This window comes from Phaenicophaeus curvirostris, chromosome 9, assembly GCF_032191515.1.
Source record: "Phaenicophaeus curvirostris isolate KB17595 chromosome 9, BPBGC_Pcur_1.0, whole genome shotgun sequence".
NCBI classification, from domain to species: domain Eukaryota; kingdom Metazoa; phylum Chordata; class Aves; order Cuculiformes; family Cuculidae; genus Phaenicophaeus; species Phaenicophaeus curvirostris.
In genome coordinates this window covers 286858-312435 of record NC_091400.1, presented here as the reverse complement: position 1 = coordinate 312435, position 25578 = coordinate 286858, and the positions used below count along the sequence as shown (strand labels likewise).

General features: G+C 51.0%; 2 protein-coding genes across 4 annotated transcripts in view; one reads left to right on the top strand and one right to left on the bottom strand.

The window, feature by feature from the left end:
* Nucleotides 1-4876: 4876 nt before the first annotated feature.
* INA (internexin neuronal intermediate filament protein alpha) lies at nt 4877-10348 on the bottom strand. Its single transcript, XM_069863830.1, has 3 exons — nt 9525-10348; nt 6824-6948; nt 4877-6298 (listed from the first exon to the last, which is right to left on the bottom strand). Exons 1-3 carry the CDS (start codon nt 10320-10322, stop codon nt 6025-6027), a joined length of 1197 nt encoding a protein of 398 aa, XP_069719931.1. The 5' UTR covers nt 10323-10348; the 3' UTR covers nt 4877-6024.
* A 5297-nt stretch (nt 10349-15645) lies between these two features.
* NT5C2 (5'-nucleotidase, cytosolic II) overlaps nt 15646-25578 on the top strand; it is a 60576-nt gene continuing 50643 nt past the window's right edge. The window contains exon 1 of one of the 3 annotated variants that reach the window (XM_069863827.1): nt 15646-15668. The gene's annotated coding sequence lies outside the window, so the exon portion shown is untranslated. Of the gene's footprint in view, nt 15669-22862; nt 23113-24148; nt 24162-25578 lie in introns of those variants that run through there. The other 2 variants (XM_069863828.1, XM_069863829.1) reach the window with 2 other exon arrangements.

Genomic DNA, 25578 nt, shown 5'->3' with positions numbered 1-25578 from the left:
AGCAGTTGGTATTGGAACTGCTGGATGTGCTATAGGGTTGTTAAATGACACGTTTCAATTAGGAGTTTGAATGGTGGTTCAATACCAGAGGCTCCACTGGAGCTAACTGGGGTATCACTAGGTGGAGTAACATAGAATTTCTGGGGCTCTCATTTGGATGAGGATTTCAGTGAAGGATAGCTCAGTAAAGATGTCGAAATGATTTTTCAACACAGATACAAGAGAAATAATCCTGTGTACTTACAGGACCCTTTTTCCCCTCAATACATACATATTCTTGTCAGAACCACTTCTAGGTTGTTTTCATAGAGTCGTAGAATCACCGGGTTGGAAAAGACCCTCCCTACCCTCTTCAAAAAGTTCGCAGTATGGTCACATATTATGCTGCAAATTCTCCCCTAATCCAGGCTTGAACTTCATGTCTACATAAGGGCTTATTTGCAAAGTTTAACATATGTACAGAAGCTGATAGTTAATTCCAATTAATGTTATTCTAGGATACTGCTGACTTGTATAGCCTCAAGATGCTGCCGCTGGGCTGCTGTCAGTGTCAGTTTCTGGTTTGTTTTTTCTAAAAAGGGCTTCTGGATGGCTAAAGAGAGGTTTGCTGTAGGGTAAGGTAAGGCCAAGGCTTCCTGCTTCATTCTTTCGGTGCCTTAATGAGGAGGATTGAAGATCTGTTGCCTGTGACACTTTGGTATCAATGCTTAGTGAGCTCTTATTTCCTGTTTCTCTATTTCTTTATTTATTCTTGACCTGACTTCAGAAAGCATGTTCTTAGCTTTAGTTTTCCCAGCTGAACCTCCTGCTGTCTTTCACCTTAAAGCTTACCCTGCAGGCCCTGCTGTTTCATCTGCTCTCCAGCACCTGCAGTAGCCCCTGGGGCATCACTTGGCACATCAGCCTGCAGCAGGGGTGACCTTTGGCTATTGCCAGGGCTGATCTGTGGGTTCTGTGGTTTCCTGCGTAAAGATCATCAATCTGCTTGCTTTAAAATGTGCCAGTCTTCTTTCAGCTCTCCTGCTGCTTTATTTCTGTTGGTTTCCTTCTAACCTTGGCTTTCCTCCCGTCGCTTTTGGTGCTGATGATGGAAGAGCTGCTGTAAGAACAGGCTGCCTGTGGGATGGCATCTCTGCCCTCGTGGGAGATGAGCCAGCTCCGTGCTCTGGAAGTGAGGGAGGGTGCTCTTGAGAGTCATTCATTGTTTCACAGACACTATTGTTTCCTCGCCTGATGAAATAATTCTGGTTTTATTTTCTGGTTACCTACTTAGCAGCGTCACAGCTAACACAGTCCTAACTAAATACTATTTGTACTGCAGCATAATTCTGAGTTGCTTTACAGATTTGCTAATTCCCAGTAAGAGGAGACAATGAGCCCTGGCATCAGGAGTTCTTACAAATGCAGAATGAAGCCATGATCCAGTCATGAACATTGAGCCGTGTTGGTTATGATCTGCCCATTTTCTTTGTGTAATAAGCAGGTGAGGTTCAAGAGACAAGTGAAGTGTGCGGCTGAGCCCTCTAAATGGAAGGGCAATGTTTAATTATCTCTGTGTCCTGAACACCTCAGCTGCACCCAGTCGTGATCTGCGTTGCCACCAGGCTGTGATGCACACGACCCAGGAGAACCCTTTATTATTTCCATACGTGTGAAACAACCCGGGGGTTCTACCGAAAAAATCATTCAAGCCTGTCCAATCCTGGTCTGTGGTGAATTTCTTTTCAGGGTCTCATCGGGCATTTATGTGCCAGTGATTTATGTTAATGCATTTTAACAGTCACTAGCAAAATCACATCCCTGGCATTTCTATTTTCACATTTCTTCGGAGTGGAGTATCGTTATTATTAAATTTATGCTCCATACAAATGTAGATTCACTCCAGCAGTAGCAAGGGAATCTATTAACGGAGATGTAGGAGGTTTTATGTATTACAACTCCTTCTTCAAAGGGAGATCATTCCTTTGTTGTCCTGATAAATCATCTAGCGTGCTGCATGCTCAGTAGAGTGCACCAGGTGCCAGCCTGAATGTTTAGGTACTTTAAAAGGTACTTGTTTTGCTGCAATAGATACTTGCCAAGAGATGGAGAGCATGCTGCAAATGGTGCATTCTCACCACTTTTGCTTTTGATTTGTTTTTTCTTCCTCCTTTTCTTCCTGTTATCCTAACTAGTTCAGCTGAATTTTATCTGTGTCATCTTGGAGAGGGTCTTGCTTGAATGAGCCAATGGTTATTAACGTTGGCTGAGTTTTCATGAAGTTGCCATAGACACCGGTTTAATCACTGAACAGGTCAAGCTATTTTTTTTGAGAGATAAATGATAATCCTGTCTGAGGTGAAATGCAGCATTGATTGGCTGCCTTGCAGCTGCAGAATTCTTGCTGGAGCTGCGTCTTGACTGGGTTTGATTTAGTGTAACAGCAGTATATTTGCGTCAAAGCAGCAGTGATCTGCAAAAGAAATATTTACCAAAGTGGAAAAGAGAGCTTGTATTTTCTCACTGCTTGGTAAAATAGTCTGTTTGGAAATGTCTGTTTTCTTCCAAGGGAAACATTAGCAGCAGAAAAGTGGGTGGTGGGGACTTGGCAGAAATTGAGAAAAATCGCGTGTTCCTAGGAGAGCTGCTTTGGAGCCTTTTCTGTGTGGTGCTGGGAGGGAACCAGTCGCTCCAAGGTACCGCAGCGTGCTCAGAGCACACTGCTCGCAGCAGCTTTCTGTAACTTGTGGTCGTATTACATGATGGAGCAGTCTGTCCTTCCTTGCATATTCCTGGGACTGAAAGGTAAGGACTCCCTGGGTGGGAAGTGCGATACCCTTCAAGAACCTGTAATCCTCTTTTTCTTCCTCGCAGGACATGGGAAAACATTTAATCTATCGGTGGCAATAAAATTACAGATTATTTGTGTGCCACAGCATACAGAACAGGAGTAGTGGTAGCGGACTTCTCCGCGTGAGCAGGTAACTGAATGCAGGGGCACCTGCATTCTCTTTTCAGCTCTGTCCTTGACTCGCTCTGTGACCTTGGGCCGTGTTCTTCACTTCTCAGCTCTGTCCATTGAGAGCAATAATTTCTATGAAGTGCTTTATGCGTCGACTCCACGCTGCTGCTGGATGTGTGAGGGCAGGCAATTAAAACTGCTACTGTGATCCCCTTCCTGAATGCAGGTGTAACAGGACTGGTGATGCTACCTGTTACCAAAGCAACAAAGTGTGTTTCTTTTGCAGACTTCACATTTACCTGTTTAGAATTTCTTCCCAGTCTGGAAAGATGTCTGCATCCCTGCTAAAGGAAAATATTTGGGTTTTTTTTCCTCTGGCTTTCTCCCTAATGAATTCCAGCATCCGGACAAGAGTCATTAGCAAAACTTCTCTGTGTGCAGCAGCTGCCTCTGTTTTTAAGGAGCTGTGCGTCTCAGCACAGAGTTATTGCAGGAACCTCTGGTGGAGCTGAAGGGCCTTTGGTTCCAGGATAACAATGGAAACAAGGCCCTTCCCTCACCGGAGCAGCAGGAATGTGACCTAGGCCTGTCCCAGCCAACAACCCAGGCTGCACAGATTGTCTCATCTCACCTACGTGGCAGTGGAATGAGCAGAGCCGGGCAGCCGTGGGGGAGAGCTGCACGGGGCAGGGACCAGCATCTCCGTGCAGGGAAAAAACCCGTCCAGCCCTGTGACGGGCTGCATGGAGGCTGGAGTTCTTCCAGCACAAAGGTGAAGTGAAGGCAACACAGCATCGTGGAGAAGTGGCCACTGTGCTTCTCCTCGAGCTGGTGGCACAGTCTGTGTCCACAGCTGCCTTTCAGCTGAGAGGTCGAGGTTCTGCAGAGGTATAAATCTTTAAGCATCTGCAGCGTGACTCATTCCTTTCCTCTGGCAGCCTTAGTGTTTAACCCAGTAAGATGGGAATAGAAAGGAGGATTAATTACCCCATTTCCCCTGTAGAAGCCTTCTGATGTCTACAAGCAGGCAGGTGAAAGTAGCCCTGAAGAAGACGGCAATAGAAAAGGAGGCCTGGAGGGAGGTAGCTCAGGGGGAGCATGGGCATCTTCTGAGTGCAAGGCCGCGCTGGTTGTCCCAGCTCTGTGGGCACCTTTGATTGTTGGGTTTACTTGGGAGGTGGCTGCACCCTCACTGCTTCCATTTGCTATTGTCTAAATTGTTTTATCTTCACTTATGAAGGCAAATGAAGAGGCTATTTTTAACCCCTGAGCGTGCAGACAGGGTGGAGGAGAGATAGCAGGAATCTTGGGACCAATGGCATCTTGGCTTGGATCAGAAACGGTGTGGCCAGCAGGGCCAGGGAGGTTCTTCCCCCTCTGGACTCAGTGCTGGTGAGACCGTTCCTCGAATCCTTGAATTCTGGGCCCCTCACCACAAGAAGGATGTTGAGGCTCTGGAGCGAGTCCAGAGAAGAGCAATGAAGCTGGGGAGGGGGCTGGAGAACAAGAGGAGCGGCTGAGAGAGCTGGGGGTGTTTAGCCTGGAGAAGAGGAGGCTGAGGGGAGACCTCATTGCTCTCTGCAACTCCCTGAAAGGAGGTTGTGGAGAGGAGGGAGCTGGGCTCTTCTCCCAAGGAACAGGGGACAGGACGAGAGGGAATGGCCTCAAGCTCCACCAGGGGAGGGTCAGGCTGGACATAAGGAAAAAATTTTTCACAGAAAGGGTGATTGGTCCCTGGCAGAGGCTGCCCAGGGAGGGGGTTGAGTCACCTTCCCTGGAGGGGTTTAAGGGACGGGTGGACAAGGCACTGAGGGACATGGGTTAGTGATTGATGGGAATGGTTGGACTCAATGATTCGGTGGGTCTTTTCCAACCTGGTGATTCTGTGTGTTCCTGAACCGAAGCAGCAGAAAAAAAGACGAAACAGCTGAGTTTGATCCACGTGTAACTATTCCTTTCTTTTTAATTATTAACTTGTGCCTTACAACAGAAGAGGAAAGAGTGCGAGCAAACAACTTGCTGGTTCCGGGAACTACCTTGGCACCACCGCGGGGGCAGTGAGGTCTCGTGATGATAACCTTGCCAGGGCACTGACACACAACACACGCACACGCAGAGTCTCCGGCTCTTGCAAAAGCGATCGCTGGCAATTTTAAGGCATTTAAGGAAACCTAAGGTTGTAAATCCTATATAAAATTTGGCACACGTTGGAACAGTGAGCGGAGACGAGGATGCTTTGCAGGCTGGTGTTCAGGAGTCCTGCGGCTTCCCAGTGCCGGCTGGGGCGTGTGACGCTAGTGTGAGCGTGGGGGGTTTCATGTGAGGACTGTGCAGCCAAACAAGGGACGCTGGAGACCCCAATATTTCAGAGCCAGTGACACCAGACGAGCTGCTGTGCCTGTGGCGTGGTGGTGCCTTCGCCTTCGCTGCACCCGGTGCCCGTACGCCTGCTGCCAGCAAACCCCGCGTGCCTGGCAGGACTAACACTGCCAAATCCCAGACAGAGTTGTCAGGACCAAATAAAAAGAACATTCCTTATAGTTTAAAACGCAAGTGGCTTATAGACTAGGTGTCAGGTGTGGTTACAGTCCAGTATGGCTATTTCTGTGCTGCTGGATTTAAAAGTAGATGGCTAGGGCTTGAGGAGTCAGGAAGAGTTTACCTATACATGGATTTGGACAGTAGATGAAGGTCTGTAGCCTTGAAACTAGGTGTTGTTTCCCCCACCCCACTCCCCGGAGAGCCTGCTGAGCCATGGTCCCAGCCAGCCCCCCCTCACCCGCTGCAGGAGGAGGGAAGGAGGGATGGTGGGTGTTACGAGTCCCCTGTGTCACCACAACAACGACCAACATGCATCTAGCTACCTGCCCATGCCGCTGCCCCATTTAAAGGGGAGCAATGTGCCAAGCTCGGCCTCCGCGTTGCAGGACCACGAAGAAGCAGCCCCAGGTCAGCGTCCCCAGGTTACATGGTTCTAACAGGGGCTTCCTGCCAGCCCAGTGCGGTTTATGCCTGGAGGGGTAATTTAAAGGCCGAATGGAGACTGTTCCCCCTCAAATGCAAACTGGACGGGCTCCTGACAGCTACATTTTTGCATTCACAACGATTCCTTCACGTAGGTTTAATCTCCCTCCTTTCTTGGCAGAGGTTACGTTTCCCTTAATCATCTCAACCCGGCTGGATGATGTTTTAGACGTCACTTTAATAACCTCTCCTTGCTCCTCCTTCTTGAAGGACAAAGTAGAGGAACTAAAACCTCTTGGCTGGAAGGAGTAAGTGGGGTTGGGGAGGGGATTGAGCGGCGAAAGGCTGACGCTTCCCATGCCAAAGAAGGTCTCCTCTCCCTCCAGCAGCTTCCTGCAAGCACATCACAAGGGAAGAGGTTAGGCTAAGGATGTCTAATGTGAAGCCTCTGCAAAGCCTGAGGGGGTGCTGGGACCTGCAAGCAAGTCTGAGCCCCCCAGGCTGTCACCCCAGCCCGCAGCGAATGCCCGTTTGGGTCGCGCTGCACCATGGAGCTTTGGTCAATCACTTGCAATACGTGGTACAAGACCACTCCCTCCTCTCTATCCAGAAACTCCAGGAAAATTAAACCCTGAACAAGGGAGCCAGGCTTCCAAACCCAAACATCCCCATTAGAAACCCCTGGGTCTGGGACAGCTGGATGAGGTGTCTTGTGGCTGCTAGATCAAGGCATGACATGGACCCACGGCTGCTCCCTGGTCAGGAGCACAGCAGGTCTGGGCAGGGGAGATGAGCAATACGATGCTGTTGCTCCTCAAGTGCGTGCCCAGGTATTTTCTGGGCCCTTGAAAATGCCCTAGTGTGGCAGGGCCGGGGGTTTGGAGGCCTCTGGGAGGAGCAGGGTCCGAGCAGCCTCACCTGTAGGCAGCGATCTCGATATCAAGTGCCATCTTGATATTAAGCAGGTCCTGGTACTCCCTCAAGTGCCGAGCCATCTCGTTTTTGGTGTTTCGCAGCTCATCCTCCAGCTGCCCGATGGTGTCCTGCAAAGGCAAGGGTGCTCAGGGGCGTGTTTTGGAGCAGGACCTCTCCTACAGCAGCAGCCTGAAAGCAGCAAAACCCACTCATAGAGGGATCTTCCCAATCAGATGGTTTCCAGCCACCCTGCTGTGGCACCAGAGGAGCCTGATTTGGAGCAGGAATGAGTAAGCAGTTTGCATTTAAGTGAGGGTGCAGCCCTGCCTGCAAAGCCCTGCACCAAACGTCTCCTCTCCTTCACTCCCTCCGCAGCCAGGCCTTTGCGATTGCTTCAGGCTCCTCTGTTCTAGCAGTTTTGTCCTGCAACATCATCCTGTTCCGTCCTGCAGACTCCTTTGTGTCCTGCACAACCTTCCTGGTGCAGAGACGAGACGCGGAGCTGCCCGAGGAGCAGGGGGGCTGCGCTAAGCCTGGTGTAACGAGCCCAGACTGCGCCAAGATCCTCCGAGAAGCCACGTGAGCTCACCCTGAACGCAGCACAGGGCATCTCACGGTCAAGTTCGCTGGGCACATCGCACCCTGCAGGATATTTATGGGCCATCCATGGGTTCTCGACCTTGACCTCACTGCCCTGAGCATCTCGCACAGCAAAATCGCTACGTGGAGCTCGTTCTTCTGAGGTGGGACGGGGCCATGGGGAGACCATCGGAGCACCAACTTGAAATCCCTGGGATGTGTGTGGATTTCACTGCAGTACAGATTAAAAGCTCAGCTGCGACGCAGCCAGGCTTCTGCTGCACCAAGCCCTGACAGCAGGGAGGAACTCGGGGTGACCCGACCCGTGACAGCCCCACTCTTGCTGCTCCGACTCTCCCACAGCCCCCTGCCCTTTGCCTGCATGAACAAAACGCTCCTTAGAAATGGGTCACCCTCGCTACCCTGCCAGGATCTCTCCTCCGCATCCCTGCTCCAGCAGCCGGCTGAATCAAACCCTCTCCCCACGCCACTGCAAACCAGTCCCCAAACGGGAAACCCTCACGTATCAGCTCAGATTTGACTGGATAGCCCACGAATATGAAGACACATCCTGGCTTCAGCAGTCTACGGGAATATTTTAAAAGCTAGAACAATAGGATTATTCTCTTCTAAGACACATTTCCATCACTTTCCACTGGCTGTGGCCATTCAGCTGCTACATACACACATTGTTCAAAAGATTCCTAAGTATTACCACACTTAGAGCAGATCTTCAGTGCCACACGGTAAAAAGCTGCTCTGCTGTGCCTAAAGCAATTGCAATCATGCCGTTGTTTCATCCAGTTTCATTAATTTTTTTCCCCCAACTGATAGGTTGTGCCTGGAATCCCCCTTTTCACAAAGCATCGTGGCTATTTAAGAAGATTATTGTGTGTAATCCTGTCACCCATTACAGGAAGTATTGTCTATTGCTCATTTCCACAGTACTTGTCAAAGAAAACCTCAACTATTTGGGAAGATTGCAAGTAGGTTGGAGCTACAGTCACGAGTTCTAGAGAACCTGGCAAAATCAGCCTTGAAAAGGAGAAAGGGTTACTTGAGCATGAAACAGAAGCATCCTTCAGGTATGACATAAGGTTCAATATTTAGCAAGAAAGGGTTTGATTTAGAAACCACAGGTCATTTAATAATTTCATCATGTAGCCTGGAGAAGAGGAGGCTGAGGGGAGACCTCATTGCTCTCTCCAACTGCCTGAAAGGAGGTTGTGGAGAGGAGGGAGCTGGGCTCTTCTCCCAAGTGACAGGGGACAGGACGAGAGGGAATGGCCTCAAGCTCCACCAGGGGAGGGTCAGGCTGAACATTAGGAAAAAATTTTTCACAGAAAGGGTGATTGGTCCCTGGCAGACGCTGCCCAGGGAGGGGGTTGAGTCCCCTTCCCTGGAGGGGTTTAAGGGACGGGTGGACGGGGTGCTGAGTGACATGGTTTAGTGATTGATGGGAATGGTTGGACTCAATGATCCGGTGGGTCTTTTCCAACCTGGTGATTCTATGATTCTATTGCTGTGATGGATGGAGGTGCCGAGCAAGGGGTAGGATGCTCGGGAGGAGGATGCTTTGACATGTGGAGGTGCCAAGCGATTGGTACGATGCTCAGGAGGAGGATGCTGTGATGGACGGAGGTGCCAAATGTGGGGGGCACAATGCATGGGAGGATGATGTGATGGGTGGAGGTGCTGATTGATGGGCAGGATGCTTGGGAGGAGGATGTTGTGATGGATGGAGGTGCTGAGCACGGGGGAGGATGCTGTGATGGGTGGTGGTCCTGAGTGCAGGGTAGGATGTTCGGGAGGAGGATGCTGTGATGGATGGAGGTGCTGAGCACGGGGCAGGATGCTCGGGAGGAGGATGCTGTGATGGGTGGAGGTGCTGAGCACAGGGCAGGATGCTGTGATGGATGGAGGTGCGGAGCACGGGGCAGGATGCTCGGGAGGAGGATGCTGTGATGGATGGAGGTGCTGAGCACAGGGCAGGATGCTGTGATGGATGGAGGTGCGGAGCACGGGGCAGGATGCTCGGGAGGAGGATGCTGTGACGGATGGAGGTGCGGAGCGCGGGGCAGGCGGCGCGGTCGGGGGACGCTGGGTGCCGGGGCCCCCCGCTCACCTGCAGGCCGGCGGCCTGCGCTCCGTGCCGCCGCTCCAGGTCCCGCAGTCGGCTCTCCAGGGCCTGTCGGGCGGCGCGCAGGCTCTCCATCTCGGCCAGGCGCTCCCGCAGCAGGCGGCGGCACTCGCCGGCCTCCCTGCGGCTGGCCCGCACGGCCTCCCTGCCGCGGGCCTCCCTCTCGCTCAGGCGGGCGCAGCGGGCGCGGTACCAGCCCTCGGCCGCCTGCAGGTTGCGCGCCGCCAGCGCCTCGTACTGAGCGCGCAGCTCCCGCAGCGCGGCCGCCAGGTCGGGGCGCGGCGCGGGGGGCGGCGGGGCCGGGGAGGGGGGCGGCGCGGGGCCGTCCCGGAGCTCGTTGCGGGCCCGGCGCAGCTCGTCCAGCTCGTCCCGCAGCGCCGCCTCCCTCCGCCGCAGCTCGAGGCCCGCGCGGGCGGCCCCGTCCGCCGCCTCCTGCCGGGAGCGCAGCGCCCGCTCGGCCCGCGCGCGGCCCCGCGCCTGCTCCTCGCAGCGCGCCCGCAGCCGCCGCGTCTCCTCGGCCAGGCGCGCCCGCTCCCGCGCCGCCTGCGCCCGCTCCCCGTGCGCCTCCTCCAGCCGCGCCCGCAGCGCCCGCAGCTCCGAGCCCAGCAGCTGCCGCAGCCGCCGCGGCTCGTCCGAGCGCCGCCGCAGCGCCCACAGCTCCGCCGACAGCGCCCGGTTGCGCTCCTCCAGCGCCCGCACCCGCTCGATGTAGCCGGCGAAGCGCTCGTTCAGGGCCCGCAGCTGCTCCTTCTCCGGGGCCGCCGGCCCCGCAATGCGGCTCATGGCGCCGGGAGCGCCGGGCACCGCGGCGGCGCTTAAGTACCGGGGGGCGGGGACCGGGAGCCGCACGGGGAGCGGGGCGGGGAAAAGCTGCCCGGAGGACAGGGACCTGGGGGTGCTGGTTGAACACGAGCCGGAGGGGGCCCAGGGGGGCAAGAAGGCCAAGGGCATCTGGGCTTGGAGCAGACACGGCGTGGCCAGCAGGGCCAGGGAGGTTCTTCTCCCTCTGGACTCGGCACGGGGGAGACCGCTCCTCGAATCCTTGAATTCTGGGCCCCTCACCACAAGAAGGATGTTGAGGCTCCAGAGTGAGTCCAGAGAAGAGCAACAAAGCTGGTGAGGGGCTGAAGAACAAGAGGAGCGGCTGAGAGAGCTGGGGGTGTTTAGCCTGGAGAAGAGGAGGCTGAGGGGAGACCTCATTGCTCTCTCCAACTCCCTGAGAGGAGGTTGTGGAGAGGAGGGAGCTGGGCTCTTCTCCCAAGGGACAGGAATGGCCTCGAGCTCCACCAGGGGAGGGTCAGGCTGAACACTGGGAAAAAATATTTCACAGAAAGGATCATCGGTCCCTGGCAGAGGCTGCCTAGGGAGGGGGTTGAGTCCCCTTCCCTGAAGGGGTTTAAGGGACGGGTGGACGAGGTGCTGAGGGACATGATTTAGTGATTGATGGGAATGGTTGGACTCGATGATCCGGTGGGCCTTTCCCAACCTGGTGATTCCATGATTCTATGGTTCTATAATTCCATGATCCTATAATTCTATGACTCTATGGTTCTATGAGACAGGGAGCGCGGCACGTGGCGCGGCGGGAGCTGTCCGCACGCCGTGGTGCTGAAGGGCCGGGGCGGAGGGCGGGGCAGAGGGATGGATGCGTTTAGGGCTGGACGGACAGACGGACACGGAGCGCACGACGCGCACGGACAGATGGATACGGTCACGCACGCAAAGAGACACACGGGCGTGTCCGAGTGTGCAGGCGCTTTCACAGTCAAACGTGTGCATTGGCGTGCGCAGAGCCAGGCAGACAAAGGGACGAGCAGAAAGACACAGGCAGATGCGCAGGGGAGGAGAGGCAGAAACACAGAAGGAAACAGGCAAAAATGGGCAGGTGGAGAGGCGGGCAGACACACAGCGAGACACAGAGACAGGTGGACACGCACGTGCACACCCAAATTGCTCCTGCTGCATTATCCCCACCCATCCCAGATGATACTCACGCTCTGTGCCTGTGCCTGGGATTGAAGGTGTCCCAACGGGGTCCGCCTCAGCCCCTCTCCTCCAGTGGAGACCAGGGTGCCTACGGCAGCTTGAGTTCTCTTGGGCAGTTGGGCTGCAAGGGGTGTGCAGAGGTGGGGATACGCCTGCAGGAGGAGATGCTCAGGACAGAGACTCATTACCAGTCCGTCCGTGCCACAGGGGATGGATGGAGGGTGGGGATTCTGCCTCCAGGTTGTCTACCAGGAATTGAAAGAGTAACTTCAGTTTCTCAGCTGTCCACGCAAGCGAGCTGGGCCTTCCCGCTGGCAAGGGAGCACCCGGGGCTGCAGAGGGATAGGGACAAATACACACCATCTCCAGGCCAAACACCCTGCCCCAGGAACAATGCAGTAACCCAGGGCAAGACCTGCCAAGAGACCAGTGGGAAGTGTTTGATCTCCGGGAGAAGCGGCACAAAATGTGGCTGTGAGATGCAAGAACAGTTTAAAATAACTGATCCAGGTGTGACGAATGAGGTGAAATGTGTATCCAGATCCTGCCTCCTGCTGTACATCTCTGTGCAGCTGAGGTCTGCACTGATGTCCAGTTCCTCTACCCCACTTGTCCCCATTTCTCCTCACATGTGACCAGGGGACAGCATGAAGGAGGTCCAGTAGACGAGCGAGGAGGATGAACAAGCCAGGGCTGATACTGGAGAGAGTCATAACTTCCAAAAGAGCTGTTGCTGTTCCAAAAGGACCAGCCAGAGGGGGAGAGTGTGTGCTGGGATTCACATCTCATTGGAATCAGAAGTTAATCATACCAGTGGCTCCGGAGGAGGTCCTACAAGCATTAAAGCAACTGTAGCTGCAGTGCAGAGGAGCTCACATCCCTGCAGCCGTGCTTAGAAGGGCATTGCCTGGAGCAGAAAACATCTCTTTCACTTAGGAGTGAGGTAAGCCCTGTCTGAAGCAGAGCACTCTCCCACTGTGGCTGCAGGCTGGTCCTAGGCGTGCAGTCAGGGGCTGGCGATAAAATCAACACGCACACGTATATACCCCACCTCAGTCCCACATATCTGTCCCACGGGGCATAGGATTACTCCTATAAGGACCGTCGATCACTGGAGGCAAAGGAAAGAGGCAGGACCTGTGTGCACGCTTGGGCGAGAGACCTGGCTCGTGCCTTGTTTTTCCAGGACTTGGATGTGCTCATATGTAATTTTCATGGAAGGAATTTTCGGTCAGTAGTGGTGAGGCTATCACACTTGGATCATAGCTTGTGTTTTGGTGGCAGAGCAGGGCAGGCAGGCAGCCTCAGCCCACACTGGGCTCTGACAGACTCCTGGCCCAGCTGCCTGGCTCACACTGCTGATGCAGAAATCCTCTTCTTGGTCTGGGTTTTATTTTCAGGTCTTTTAGATGCTCTTCACACTCAAGTGCATTTTACCACTTCCTCAACATCCGTTGCTTTGCATTACGACATTCTAAGTCAGGTTTCTGCTGCTGGCAATTTCTGATCAAAAGACTGAGAAGTTTCCAACTCTGCTTAGTTACGTGTGTGACATCATTTTGATGAATTCACTCTGGTTGTTGTTCGTGGTGAAAGTGACTGTGGTTCTCTTTTGTCTTGGAAAGGTAGAGTACAGCCTGGCCTGGCCTCTCCACTCATGCTGTTTTAGCACTGCTGTACATACGTACTCTAATAGCAGAGCTGGGAGCGTCACAGTGTCCTCCAGAGGAAGAAATGCAAGGGTCTCTGTAGGGACTTCTGACATCCCTGGTAATGACCTAGGGTGGAATCTCTTTGCCTCCTGATGGGTTAAGATGTTCTGGAGTCTGTCTGTACTGGGTCCCTCTGACTCAGGAGTTTGTCACTGACAGTGGCAGATTTATGTTTACCTGGTTTAACTTCTCTGGTTCTGGCTCTCTGGGGCTCCAGAGGCAGCAGCCACGTCACTATGTTTGCTGGCCCTTATCTAATCAGTGTAAGTTCATGTCCTGGATGCCACCGTGCTCTGTAGTCCACAGTTTGATAAAGTGCCACATGAAAAAACATCACCTTTCTTTGCACTTCAGAGTCACTGCCAGCTAATTTTATTCCATGCCCCTGGCCCGTGGAACATGGTGGAAGAGACGAGACACAGCTCCTTCGCACCCACCTGACTGCACAGGATTTTGCAGACCTCTGCCTTAACCCCTCAGTCTCTTTCATAGGATGAAGCATTTTTATCTATTTAATTTTCGTCTGTAGAAAAGCTATTTCATGCTTTCAGTCATCCTTGCTGGCTTCAGGGCACCTTCTGGGGTTCTGTGTTGGAAAGATGCGCAGGCAGACAGACACACACTCCAGGACGGGCCCTACTACGAAGAAGTGTGGAAATGAGCTCCCCAAAACAAGCGGATGCATCTCTAAGCGAAACCCCTCGCTTAGGTGCTCGGTGCAGGGGCGATGAGATGTCCCAGGGCATTGGGGGGTGCAGGCTGAGCTTCCCAGGTGGTCAATGCCACCCTGCCACAGACGTGGCACCAAAAACGGGCTTTGCTTTAACCGGAACTGACGGCACGTGTCAAAGCCTGGTGCTGTCGGGGCCTTCCTCTTAGCAAGGCGCTGGAGCAAGGCGCACAGAGCCCGAGTAGGCAGAACGGCACGTCCCTGTGCTGCAGAGGGTGCTGGCAACGCCTTATCACACCGAGCAGAGCTGAGGGTGTAGGGAAAGCCAAGGGGAGCGTCCTTGAGCAGATAAAGGAAGCAGGGCCAGAAAAGCCGTGCCCGGAGGAGGGTCGGCGTGCCCGGAGGAGGGTCAGCATTCCCGGCCAAGGCACAGAAAGGAAGGCTGGACACAGGTTGTATGGCCCAGGGCAGGCGGGTGGCTGCTGTCACCCTTGCTGCTGGTGGGGACCACCCCGAGGTGGCCAGGACTGGGGGCTGCAGCCTTTTTCAGGCCTCTGGGTCAGGAAAACCTGGCAGAAAAAGGAGGCCGGTTTTGCCTGGAAGATTTGTTTCATTTTTTGCCTGGCACTTTTCATGGCAGTCCTGGCCCAGTGTGGCACAACTGGGAAGGAGCCAATGGATATTTTTTGCCGTGCACAACCATTTCCTGAGTATTCCAACCTGGACCACCACGGCCACAGGCACGATGGGCTTGTGCTCGCTCCTGGCTGCAGACATTGCTTCAGATGGCTAGGCAGGATGCTGCACGGTGACCCTGGACCGGTGCAGGGGATGTTGCAGGGACGCTGCATGGGTGCTGCGTAGTGCCTGGGGCTGGCACAGCGGATCACAGAATCACTGGGCTGGAAAGGACCCACTGGTTCATCGAGTCCAACCATTCCCATCAATCACTAAACCATGTCCCTCAGCACTTGTCCACCTGTTCTTTAAACGCCTCCAGGGAAGGTGACTCAACCCCCTCCCTGGGCAGCCTCTGCCAGGGACCAACGACCCTTCCTGTGAAGTATTTTTTCCTGATGTCCAGCTTAAATCTTCCCTGGTGGAGCTTGAGGCCATTCCCTCTCGTCCTGTCCCCTGTCCCTTGGGAGAAGAGCCCAGCTCCCTCCTCTCCACAACCTCCTCTCAGGGAGTTGTAGAGAGCAATGAGGTCTCCCCTCAGCCTCCTCTTCTCCAGGATAAACACCCCCAGCTCTCTCAGCCGCTCCTCTTGTTCTCCAGCCCCTTCCCCAGCTTCGTTGCTCTTCTCTGGACTCTCTCCAGAGCCTCAACATCCTTCTTGTGGGGAGGGGCCCACAACTGACCCCAGGATTCGAGGAGCGGTCTCGCCAGGGCCGAGTCCAGAGGGAGAAGAACCTCCCTGGCCCTGCTGGCCACGCCGTGTCTGCTCCAAGCCCAGATGCCCTTGGCCTTCTTGGCCCCCTGGGCCCCTGCTGGCTCGTGTTCCACCATCCCCCCCCAGGTCCCTCTCCTCCAGGCAGTTCCCAGCCCCTCTTCCCCTGGCCTGCAGCCGCTCAGGTCTGTCCCACCCCAAGCGCAGGACGCGGCACTCGGCCTCGTTCAGCCCCGTTAAGCGGCGCCCGGGGCCGGCGCGCAGGCTCCGCGGGGCGGGGCGGGGCGGGGCGCGCGGGGCGCATGCGCGGGGCGGCGGCGCGGGCGCTGCGGCAGTCGGTGCGGGGCAGTTTCCTCCCGGCGCGGCGCGAGGTGAGGGCGGCGCGGGCGCGTGCGCGCGGCGGGAGGGGTCGGAGCGGCAAACACCCCCCCCTCCCCCCTTCCCCTTTCCCCTCAGCCGCCTGAGGGAGGGAGGGAGGGAGGGGGGTGCTGTGTTCGCGCCGGGGCTGAGGGAGGGAGGGAGCGAGGGGCAGGGAGCGGAGCCGCGGTGCCCACCGGCGGCGCTTCCCGTTCTCCCCGTGCGGGGATCCCCTCGGGGGCGGCCGCTGCTGCCGGCCCGGCCCGGGCAGGGCGGCTCCGCGCAGCCTGTCCCGCCGCGCCCCAGGCGGGCCCCGAGCTGTCGCGTCTCCCCCCCTCATTCCCCCCCTTCCCCTTCTCCCCCTCAGCTCCGCGGGCTCCGAGTCCCCCGTCCCCCCCACCCCCCCAGCCCCCCGCCCGCCCCGTCGGCTGCTTTGCTCGCCTTCTGCTTTTTAGTCGCTCCTTTGGAGCCAAAAATAAAGCCGCGGGGCGGAAGCTGCCCCTCTCCCGGGCTCTGCCGGGAGGTTCTGGGGGAGCCTCGGGGCTCGGGCGGGCTGAAAAATCCCTGGAACCGCAGCGATTGGGAAACCCGCTGGCTTGTTCCCTCGCTGGTGCAACCAGAGGCTGCCAAGGACCGAGGAGCCGCTCTGACGCGGCCCCGGGAACGTCCCTTCCTTCCTCCCAAGGCATCATCGCTTGAGTTTTAAATTATTGGGTTGTAAGATTTGCCATCCGGACCTCCAAGAATGCAAAAAGCTTTCTAAGTCTTCTCGTAGAGATGCCCCCCTCTTACCTACCCCTCTCTCAGGTTGGAATAACATCTTGTCACCCACTGGGATGTGTGGAGTCCACACACCTGCTTGTCCCTAGTGAATAAACAGAAAACGCAAACATTTTTTAGGTCCTTTCAGGTGCTGCGCGGTTTTATTGAAAACCAGAAACAAAACTCAGAACGATATTTCGATCTTCGGTTCACACTTTTCAGGCAGTGAGGAAAACCCCCAGTGTTTTCCTTGCAAACGGGTCAGCTTGGCTCTGGAAGTCTGTCACAGCCCTTGTCGGCCCCTGTCAACCTAAACATGTTTTAGAGCAGAACTGCTATTTAAAATAATCTATTGCTGTTAGCCTGCAGTCCAAAAGATCATTCAGGAACTTGCTGGTTTGATTAACAGCAGTTGGAGTTTGTTCAAGCATAGACGTCGTTTCATTATATAGTACAATACAAACTTTACTCTGTATAGCGTCATTCAGACAAATTGTGTGGCAAAACGCACCACCGAATTACCCTTAAAATGCTCCATTGAATTAAGTACAATTGCAGAGATAAATGGGGAGAGAAACGGTAAGAGTGGGAGAAATGTTTTCAGCTGAGGTTTGACATTAACAGCCTGCTGGTATATTTGCATTGGTAGCATTAGTGTTATATGCTGTTTCTAGGATGTGCACTGGCAAAAACTAGGTGCAAGCTGAAATTTTCCCAGGCAAACTTGTGCCTTGTATGCAATTTTTAATAATGATAATAAAGCCCCCTTGAATTGTTACTTCCTGACGGGTTTGATTCCTAATATAGCATGAACCAAAAGCTAATAGACCCTTCCTAAAATCACTAGAAATATTGATCCTAGACTTTTTTTTGACTTCTAGGGGAATGTTGTTGAAAAAACACAAACCTTACTGCGATGTTTAGCGGTAAACACTGTGGCGTTGTACTCCTTGAGGGAACATTGAAAGGAGTGTTTTATTTCCTTTCAAAATATACCAGTATATTATTTTTGTGTCTGAAGTACAAGGGAAGCGAGCTGTTACAATACAATGTGTAACTGATGCTTATTGAAAAGGCAGTTAGGTTTATTTGCTCACATCGTACCTGTTATTTGCAGTTCAGCTTAATAAAATAATGATCTGTTTAAAAACCGATAGATGGGTGGTTAGCTTGACACGCAAGTTGCTATCTGGAGATGGCCCCGAGCTGGCTGTGGAGTAGGTTTGTGGTGTTCCAGGGCAAACTGAGATGATCTACCACCTTTGAATCCTACAGAAATTGTAAAGACTTACTGGCAAGGAGGTGCGGGAAGAAGGGCTGATGCAGCTCTGCCCTGGAAATCCTGGGCAAGAGACCAGAGCTGGGTCATGCAGTCATGCTCAGGGAACCCGTTCTTGTGTAGAAGTTTGAAATCAGGGAGTGCTGTGGGATCTGGGTGATTCAGTACCATGCAGCTGTCGTTGCTCGGCCTCTGGTGAAAAACCTGCCGAGGTCTGTAGTGGCCCAAAGTAACACTAACACGTACAAGCTGCTTGCCCAGGGGAAGGTGGATTGATGGTCTCCAGCCAGGCTGCAGTGGAAAGTTGTCATAGGAACTGGCTCGCTGTGCCTTGTCTTTGCTCCTTTAAAAGAACACCTCAGCAACTAATCTCCTCACGATAAGAAATACTCGTATGCCATCCAGCAGAAACGCATGATGAAAGCAAGTCGCTTTGGCTCTGTCGCAAAGGGAAACTGAGGACAGCGCTGTGTGTCAGCAAAGGACAGCCTGGGTGATGGACCTTGGGGTGAGTTCGCGGTGCCTCCTCTGCACTGTGTCCTTGCTCTGTGCTGCCTTGCGAACGCTGGGTGTCCTGATACAAAACAGCTGTGGCTGTTTTATTAGTGGGAATAGCAGGACAGAAAACTGAACAGAATGTGCCCTGGAGTGGAAGCCTTGCCTCCCTCTTTGGGATGTTTGGGATGAGATATATTACCAAATCAGCGCTTGGGAATTCTTTGCGTATTGTCTGTACTGCATCCCCTTTGTAAATTTTATTTATACTGTCAGCAGCACACATACCATTTGATATGGTATTTGAAATGGCCACGATCTGAGTCCTCTAGAGTTGGCCATTCTGTGCTGAAGCACGTCTTATTCTTCGATCACCTCCAAATGCACACTCGTATAAATATTTCCTATTATAAAATATCCTATTTTATATATATATAATTTCCTATTATAAAATATCTTTTTTGTGCTACTAAAGAAATTATTATTATGTGTCATGGTTATGATGCTTGGAGCAATGAGCTGTGTTTTGCTTTTTAATCATTATGACTCTTTAACTGGAATGGTTCCTAAAACCTTGGACTGTGTACTCTGCATAGAGAGCATGTATAATGAGTCTGCTTTCTTAACACAGTCATGGAGAGAATCAGCAGGTACAATAAATAGAGCTTAATGTACTTTAATAGACCTTAAGCAACGTCTGGAAGAAATTGCGTAGGTATTTAAGGTAGCCACTGTAGGCAGATGATAATCCAAACCTGCCTGCGTGAGGGTAGGCATTAAGTCTCATGCATGTGTTTGCAGGGCTAAAGAGGTGCTTGGGAGACCTGCCTGTGTGAAGCCGTGTTAGGAGAGACACATTTTTTATATGACGGCATGAGATCAAGAAGGGAGCCTGAGTAATTCAGCCTAAAAAAACCCCACAGCAGTCTGTCTCGAATTTTACTGCCACCTGAATGTGTAGCAGTGCGTGCATCTTACTGTAAGGTTAAAAACAGATCTGCTCTTACTTCCCGGGCAGTTGGTTTCCCACACTTGGGAGCAGTGAGCGGCCGTGTGCCAGCCCTCCCAGTCCTGCTGCCTTTTCAAGTCTGGTACAGAATGGTAGAGGTTAAAATTGTTGCTTGCTGGTGACCTTAGCTTATCCTCCTCTGGGCATGAATGGTTGCTGTGGGTTTACCAGCACAGCCAGCCTTTATTCAGTAGTTCCGTTAGAGATAAAGTTCTGACTAAACTGGGGAGGTTGGAAGCCCCAGTGTGATTATCTGCGCGCTGCCTTCTCTTAATATATGAGCAAGAAAACAAGTGGGTTCTTACCCTGGGCATCATAGCAGCTAAAACTGCTTAAAATCCTGTAAAGATGAGAGCCCATTGAATGTGGAGAGCAGGAGCCGTGGTAATGAGGTACCTATAGAAAGGATGCTGGGCTGTGAGCGACCGTTGAGTTTCTCTTTTGAAAGTAAAAGGATGTGTGGGCACAGCTTCTGTAGGTGGGTGGAAGAAGAAAGGGAGGCCCAAGGAGATGCGATTCTCTTGAGATTTGAAGGTGGCTCCAAACTGAAGTAGGTCAGTAGAAACAGATGTGTGGGAGCAGTGTCCTCTAGTACTGCCTGTGTTGTGCTTATCCTGTAAGTAAGAGGAGGGGTTTTGTGTCCAAAACTACCATCCCAGCTCTTTTCACTGCAAGTAATATATTTAAAAACAGTTTCCTTGAAGTCATTATGCAGCCCATACTTAGCTTAATTTAGTTCTAGTGTATTCACGGCTCCCAGCTGCCTTCCAGATATTTTCAAACAAAGATTTAACTGTTTTGCATATATGCTTAGTACTAGATAATTATTTAACCTTGCTTGGCACAGCTGGTTCAGAGGAAAGGGTAAAACAGAAATTTCCTGTACTGGTTTCAGCAGGAGGCTCTGAAGCAGAGTGGTTTTCCACTGTTTACTTAAGAACAGGCCTTTGGATTAGCTGGCTTTGACCCAGGCCTTGTAGTTCTCCCTGTTAACACTGGCAGAATACATGAAACACTTAAGATACATTCTTGCTGGGTTTTCAGGCAGCAAATTTTGGCTGAACCCTGCGGGAAGGTACGCTTCCCGAAAGTATTTTCCAACCAGGGTGGTCCCGCTTTGGCAGCTGGGGTGACCAGACGTGGATTATGGCACCTTGTGGGTGGCTTGGCCCTTCTCTGTGCGAGCTGTTGCCTTTTCCCTGCGGCAGCTGCTGTCGGCACCGCTGTGGCACCAACAGCTGCAGCCCAGCGCTGGCGTCGGGAGGAAGCGCCTAACGCTTCAGGCAGCGTTTGCTGCCGGAATCACTATTCCTTATCTCCTCTGGAGAATGGTAGCTGTGGGTGGGAATCAGGTCATACTTTACTACTTGGACCGTGCTCCTCTTGGCATTTGCGTCAAATGCAGTGCATCTGGCCATGGCGTGTAACAAGAGAAACTTTCTAGTCGGTTTCTAAAGTAACCTAGGAAAGAAGGTAAATTCGAACGATCAGTGGTTTAGCATAAAGTATACCAAAATCTCTAGACCAGCTGAATTCAGCTGGTGTTTGGGTTGATTCAGTTGGTGATGAGTTACACATAGTCACGCACGAGGAATAATTAGGAACATGGGGTCAGAAAAGAGCATGTGAATGTTCTGCTCTCAGAAACGCAAAGAGGTGCTGAGTGGGATTTATGCCAGTGTTTTGCAATAACACAGCAATTACCAATGATAACATCTAAGAGTAAGAGCACGTAAGCGGCAGGCTGCTTAGGTAATTTTGGAAATCAATAAATAGAACCAGTTGCAATTACAAATAGATAATCTTTTCAGCTGTTTATTTCTTTTGCTTTCTCCATCTTTATCTGAGATACCTTTATTTTTTCCCCTCAGAGTAAAAGCTGAACAAAGGTATCTCAAGTGTTTCTAATCTTTTCAAGTCACTTTTTTGGATGTTACAAAGCAATTCCATTTCAAGGCTATGCAAAGACATATGTGGCCTTTGAAGTCACAGGAAAGGGCTGCAAGATTTGGTCCTGAGAGTCTTGGTTCAATCACGTCCTTTCTTGAATCCTGAGACCTTTTAAGAACAGATATCCATAACAGATGCACAGTCGTTCCTCTTTCATTGTTTGTTCTGTTCCACTTTACAATATTATTCTCTGTGTGTGCTTTTAGGTTGGGATGAGTTCATTCCCTAAAGAAAAACTGATCAGTTGAACATAAATTGCAGGTGCTCTGAGGACCGATTAGCTTGAGACTAACCCCGGAAACTGCTCTTCCAGTTCAGTTCCTGTAGCTTTCCCATCATTGAATACAAGTGGCTGAGTGAAGCTGGAAAGAGGAATTTAACATCGAAGGAAGCCAGACTGGTAAATCATCTGTTAGTTCTGCTGTCTGGAAACTGAGGCAGGTGTCAGATTTCATTTTCTGCTTCATGTCACAAGCATCGTTGAGTGCACCAGTGATGTTTAAGGGCAGGTCAGCAAGGCAGGGCCCTTTCCGAGCCTTCTGGTGCTTTGGGATGCTGCATGTCCACATTGCTTTCCTTTGTTAAAAATGGAAAATAAAAAGTGAACAGGGTCTTTCTGAAGGGAGAAGTGGCCAGCAGACCTTTTCCACCTGTAATCAAAGGCAGGGCTGCAGCCGAGAGGGCTGGACAGAGCTCTGCTAGAGAGAAATTATAAAAGTGAACATTTGCTACCTAAAATTGTAAGTCATTCAAGTAAATAGACACAAAGCCCCTCCTCTGTTCTTCAAGATGCTTGCTCTACCTGAAAGCGTCACTCGTAAGAGGTGACTAGCATACCAGATGATCTTCTGCTGAGTCTTTTTCATTTAATGATATGAGTTTAGCTGCTAGAAGGCATTCGCTTGCCTGTACCTTTAACCGCTTGGTAGCTGTAGACATCCTGAGCAGAATGCGTCTCACGCATATTCTGGCATTTGTTGGTGATTGGCGTTTATTCCTTATAGTGGTGTTGAAATGGGATGATTTTATAGAGAGTGACTGTGTTAAAAAATGACAGTGCTGGAATCGTCAGCAAATGGGCGTGAACAAATTTTATACAAATCAGAAATAGCTTTACTTGCTGTGATCCGAGGTGAAATAGCCATCTGTAGCCTTCAGTGACCTGGGGACTTCTGTCACTTCTGATCCAGGGACGTAACACTGTGCCCTTTCTGAGACTTTGTTAAAAACACATTTGTAATCTAACCTTTCCTATTTTTTTCCCACATGATATTAGATTAGGTAGGTTCTTAACCTCTTGTTTTACATGTATTGTAACTTCTCTTGCAATATTGCACTGGCGGTTTTATGAGCCAAGGCCAAAAAACTCTGCTGGTTAGACTTGAGCAATCGGGAGGGAACGGGTGATGAAAAACTAACAATGTTTTACTCATCTACCACTCAATTTTCTTTACTCAGATTTCTTCACAAAGTATCTAGAGAATAGATATTAACAGAGACAGTAATAAAAAGCACTTTCAGTCCTCATAAATCGATGTGTGCTGGCAGGGTCAAGAACAAATATCGGAAAGGTTAGGACACGTAGAGAACAGTCTTCCAGTGTTGTGATGCTCAGAGCTAAGCTGGGATTTTTTTCTATTGCTGTTTTGAAAGCAGTTAGAAGGAGGCGTTTCTGTGGCTTCACAGAAGGCTTTGTGCTGGCTGGGCGCTTGGTCAGCTTTTTTTTTAGTGGCTACATTAGGTCAGGTAACATGCTGAAAAAGAAGTCCTTCTCAGTGAATCAGGGCTGTTGTACTACTCTGTTTGGGACAAACATTTTTTAAAGACATCTCACTGCCCAGGGAATTCAAGCTGTTCAGTCATTCACAGCAGCAGCAGCACAGGACCGTGCTCTTGAACGAGCCTTCAACTCTGCACTGACAAGATTCTTGAGGTGGCCTAAAGAGAGAAGTCCCAGACAGAGGTAAGGTTCAATGTCGGAGGTTCTTGGCTCTGGTGTTGGGAAAACAGGGACCTGCTGACAGTGCCTTCTTAGTTGTTAAAGTTCTCTCACTGTTCAGGCTGACAGGTTTCTTCCAGGTCACAGCTGATGGAGTAGGTCTGTCACTTCATCCGTGTTCCCTCTGAGCACTGTCTATGCTGAAACAAATACAGAGAGAGCACTGTGAGTGTCTGTCTTGGCTTCTGCCAGGGAACAGTCTCCTATGTCAACAGGATTAATATAACCTATTAAGAATACAGTGAGCTGAAGGGACCACGGAAAGATGACTTTGTTTTCCTTGGGCTTGTATTTTACTTGGGCAGTGTAGTAAAAAGTTTCCAAAGAAAATAAGTAGATACAGTTGGAAAACAGTGTAATGTAGGCTTTGGTATCACTTGATAAAGCTGAGACAGTTAGGTTATCGAAGAGAAGCCAAAGACTTAGCTCAGATCATCATAGAAGTTCACTTCCTTGACTGATTAATTTACATGTGTTGCCTAAGAAATGCTGTTTGAATTAGCAGTCTTTTGGAAGAGCATGAGAATACTGCTGAGAAATATTTGCAAAATTTACTTGTCGAGTTTCCTGCAGGGTGCCTGAGTAATACACGTCTGTCGAGATTAAATGAGAGTTGAGGGCTAATAACACTTAGGGGGGGACACTATTGTGCCATAAGGATAGATATAATTTCATTTGTAGTCGGGCAGAATGTAATTGCTGTGTTTGTCTCTGATTAAAAAACAAGTCAGAAACAAAATGAATTGTACTCTGTATGCAGAGGGGAGCTTCACATCGTAAGAGCACTTCAGAACACCTATGGACTCCACATTCCCTGTTTTTATCTCTTTGTGCCTGCTCAGTTTGTAGGTCTGTAGCTCGCTGCTCATAGGCCAGGAGCTGCTCTGTGGGACCGCTTGCTCAGAACAAAGTGCAGGAAAGGTTTTAAGTACACACCTTCCTGATCTCCATGATGAGTGACAAGTACACGTCGAACCTTCGATCTGGGGAGAAAGGGTTCCTCTGTAGCTCAGGTGAGTGGTACTTGTAGATACTGAACAAGGACGAACATTGAGAACTTCTGGCCATTGTGAGCATTTCAGGAGAGGGTTAGAGCTGTCCCAGGAGTGAATTTGGTGAGCTGAGCCTGGATGCAGAAGTCTTGCCATTCTCATGTGAAAGGGAAGATCAGCCTTGGAGAAGGCTTCTTGGAAGAGGGTAATTATTTATTAAGGACAAAAGTAGGAAGCCTGTGAAATCTATAGTAGACTAGCACACCTCTGGAGCCCTCTGTGGTAGGATAACTGAGAATCAAGATCTGCTTTACTAAATGATTTCTGTATTTATCTTCACAGTGCCCTTTGTAGCTGAACAGTATAATTTTTTATCTTGTTTGTCTTTTGTGGACAAACAGCAAGTGAAAACTGAGTTTTGCATGTGAAGTCTGTGGCCTTGCTGGGTGTTAAGGCTTTCTCTTCTGTGTCTGTCTTAGTTCCATAGTCCTCAGTTCATCCTTCTTGTTTTGGAAAGAGGGGCTTATTTGTCAATGATCTGCCTGTTATTAGTGGGTAAAATCTCAAAGGAAGAGAGACCAAGTTAGTATGTGAGTATTTAGTAAGCTTTTTCCTCAAAAAAAGTGGGAGGGGAAGGGAATGCCTCTGGGAGAGAAAACTCTTAGCAGGAAATAAAGAGTTCTCGGTGGTTTCGACAGAGCAGCTCTCAGAATTACCGGATCGTCTTCAGCTGTTGATCTCAGTATTTATTTTCAGTAACTTTTTTTTTTATGAAGGAGGAGCCAGTGTTCCCCAGTTCAAGTATGCTAGCTCCTCTCTGCAGCAGCACGTCGCTTGGCGAGGCCTCTGGTCCTCACACTGACCAGCCAGCTGGCTCTCTGCACCTGGGCCGAGCAGGGAATGCATTCAGCCAAGGCTAGAGGGAGATGTGAAGTTGTGTTTCCAGCCTGTGGAGATGGTTTTCATGCTGATTCTACTGGCACATCTGTTTATGTAGCCCATAAGGCTGCAGAGGGGGCCCATCTAACCTGGAAGAAGTTGTCTTTACAAAATCATCCTATTCTTCCTTTTACTGTCGAAGATTAAAAAAATCCCAGACAACAGAAAGTTTTTTGGTATCTTTTTTTTCTATAAAATATTAATAAAGCAGGGATCAGAGAGAGATTTTTTTACCAGTAAGCACAGCCAGTAAGGAAAACCAATAAAAATGTCCTCCCTCACCCTCAGTGCTTAGAAGATAAAGAGGGCTTTTGGCTGTTTGTGTTATCCAGGCTGACCCAGTTGCATGCTTTCAGAATTATTGTGCTACTGATCGGAGCTGTGAATCTCAAATACTTTGTCAGTTACTACTGCGTTTCTGGAAAGGCCCGTTAAGTCTGTATTTGCTCCCTGAAACACGCTGGAATCTAATGAAAAGCGTCATTGTTTCGAAACACCG

Excerpts from the sequence above, each read along its gene's own strand:
- INA (XM_069863830.1), bottom strand. The coding sequence starts at position 10,322 with ATGAGCCGCATTGCGGGGCCGGCGGCCCCGGAGAAGGAGCAGCTGCGG. Across the intron at positions 6,949-9,524 it reads CGCAGGCCGCCGGCCTGCAG|GACACCATCGGGCAGCTGGA; the intron begins GTGAGCGGGGGG and ends TTGCCTTTGCAG. Across the intron at positions 6,299-6,823 it reads ATCGAGATCGCTGCCTACAG|GAAGCTGCTGGAGGGAGAGG; the intron begins GTGAGGCTGCTC and ends ATGTGCTTGCAG.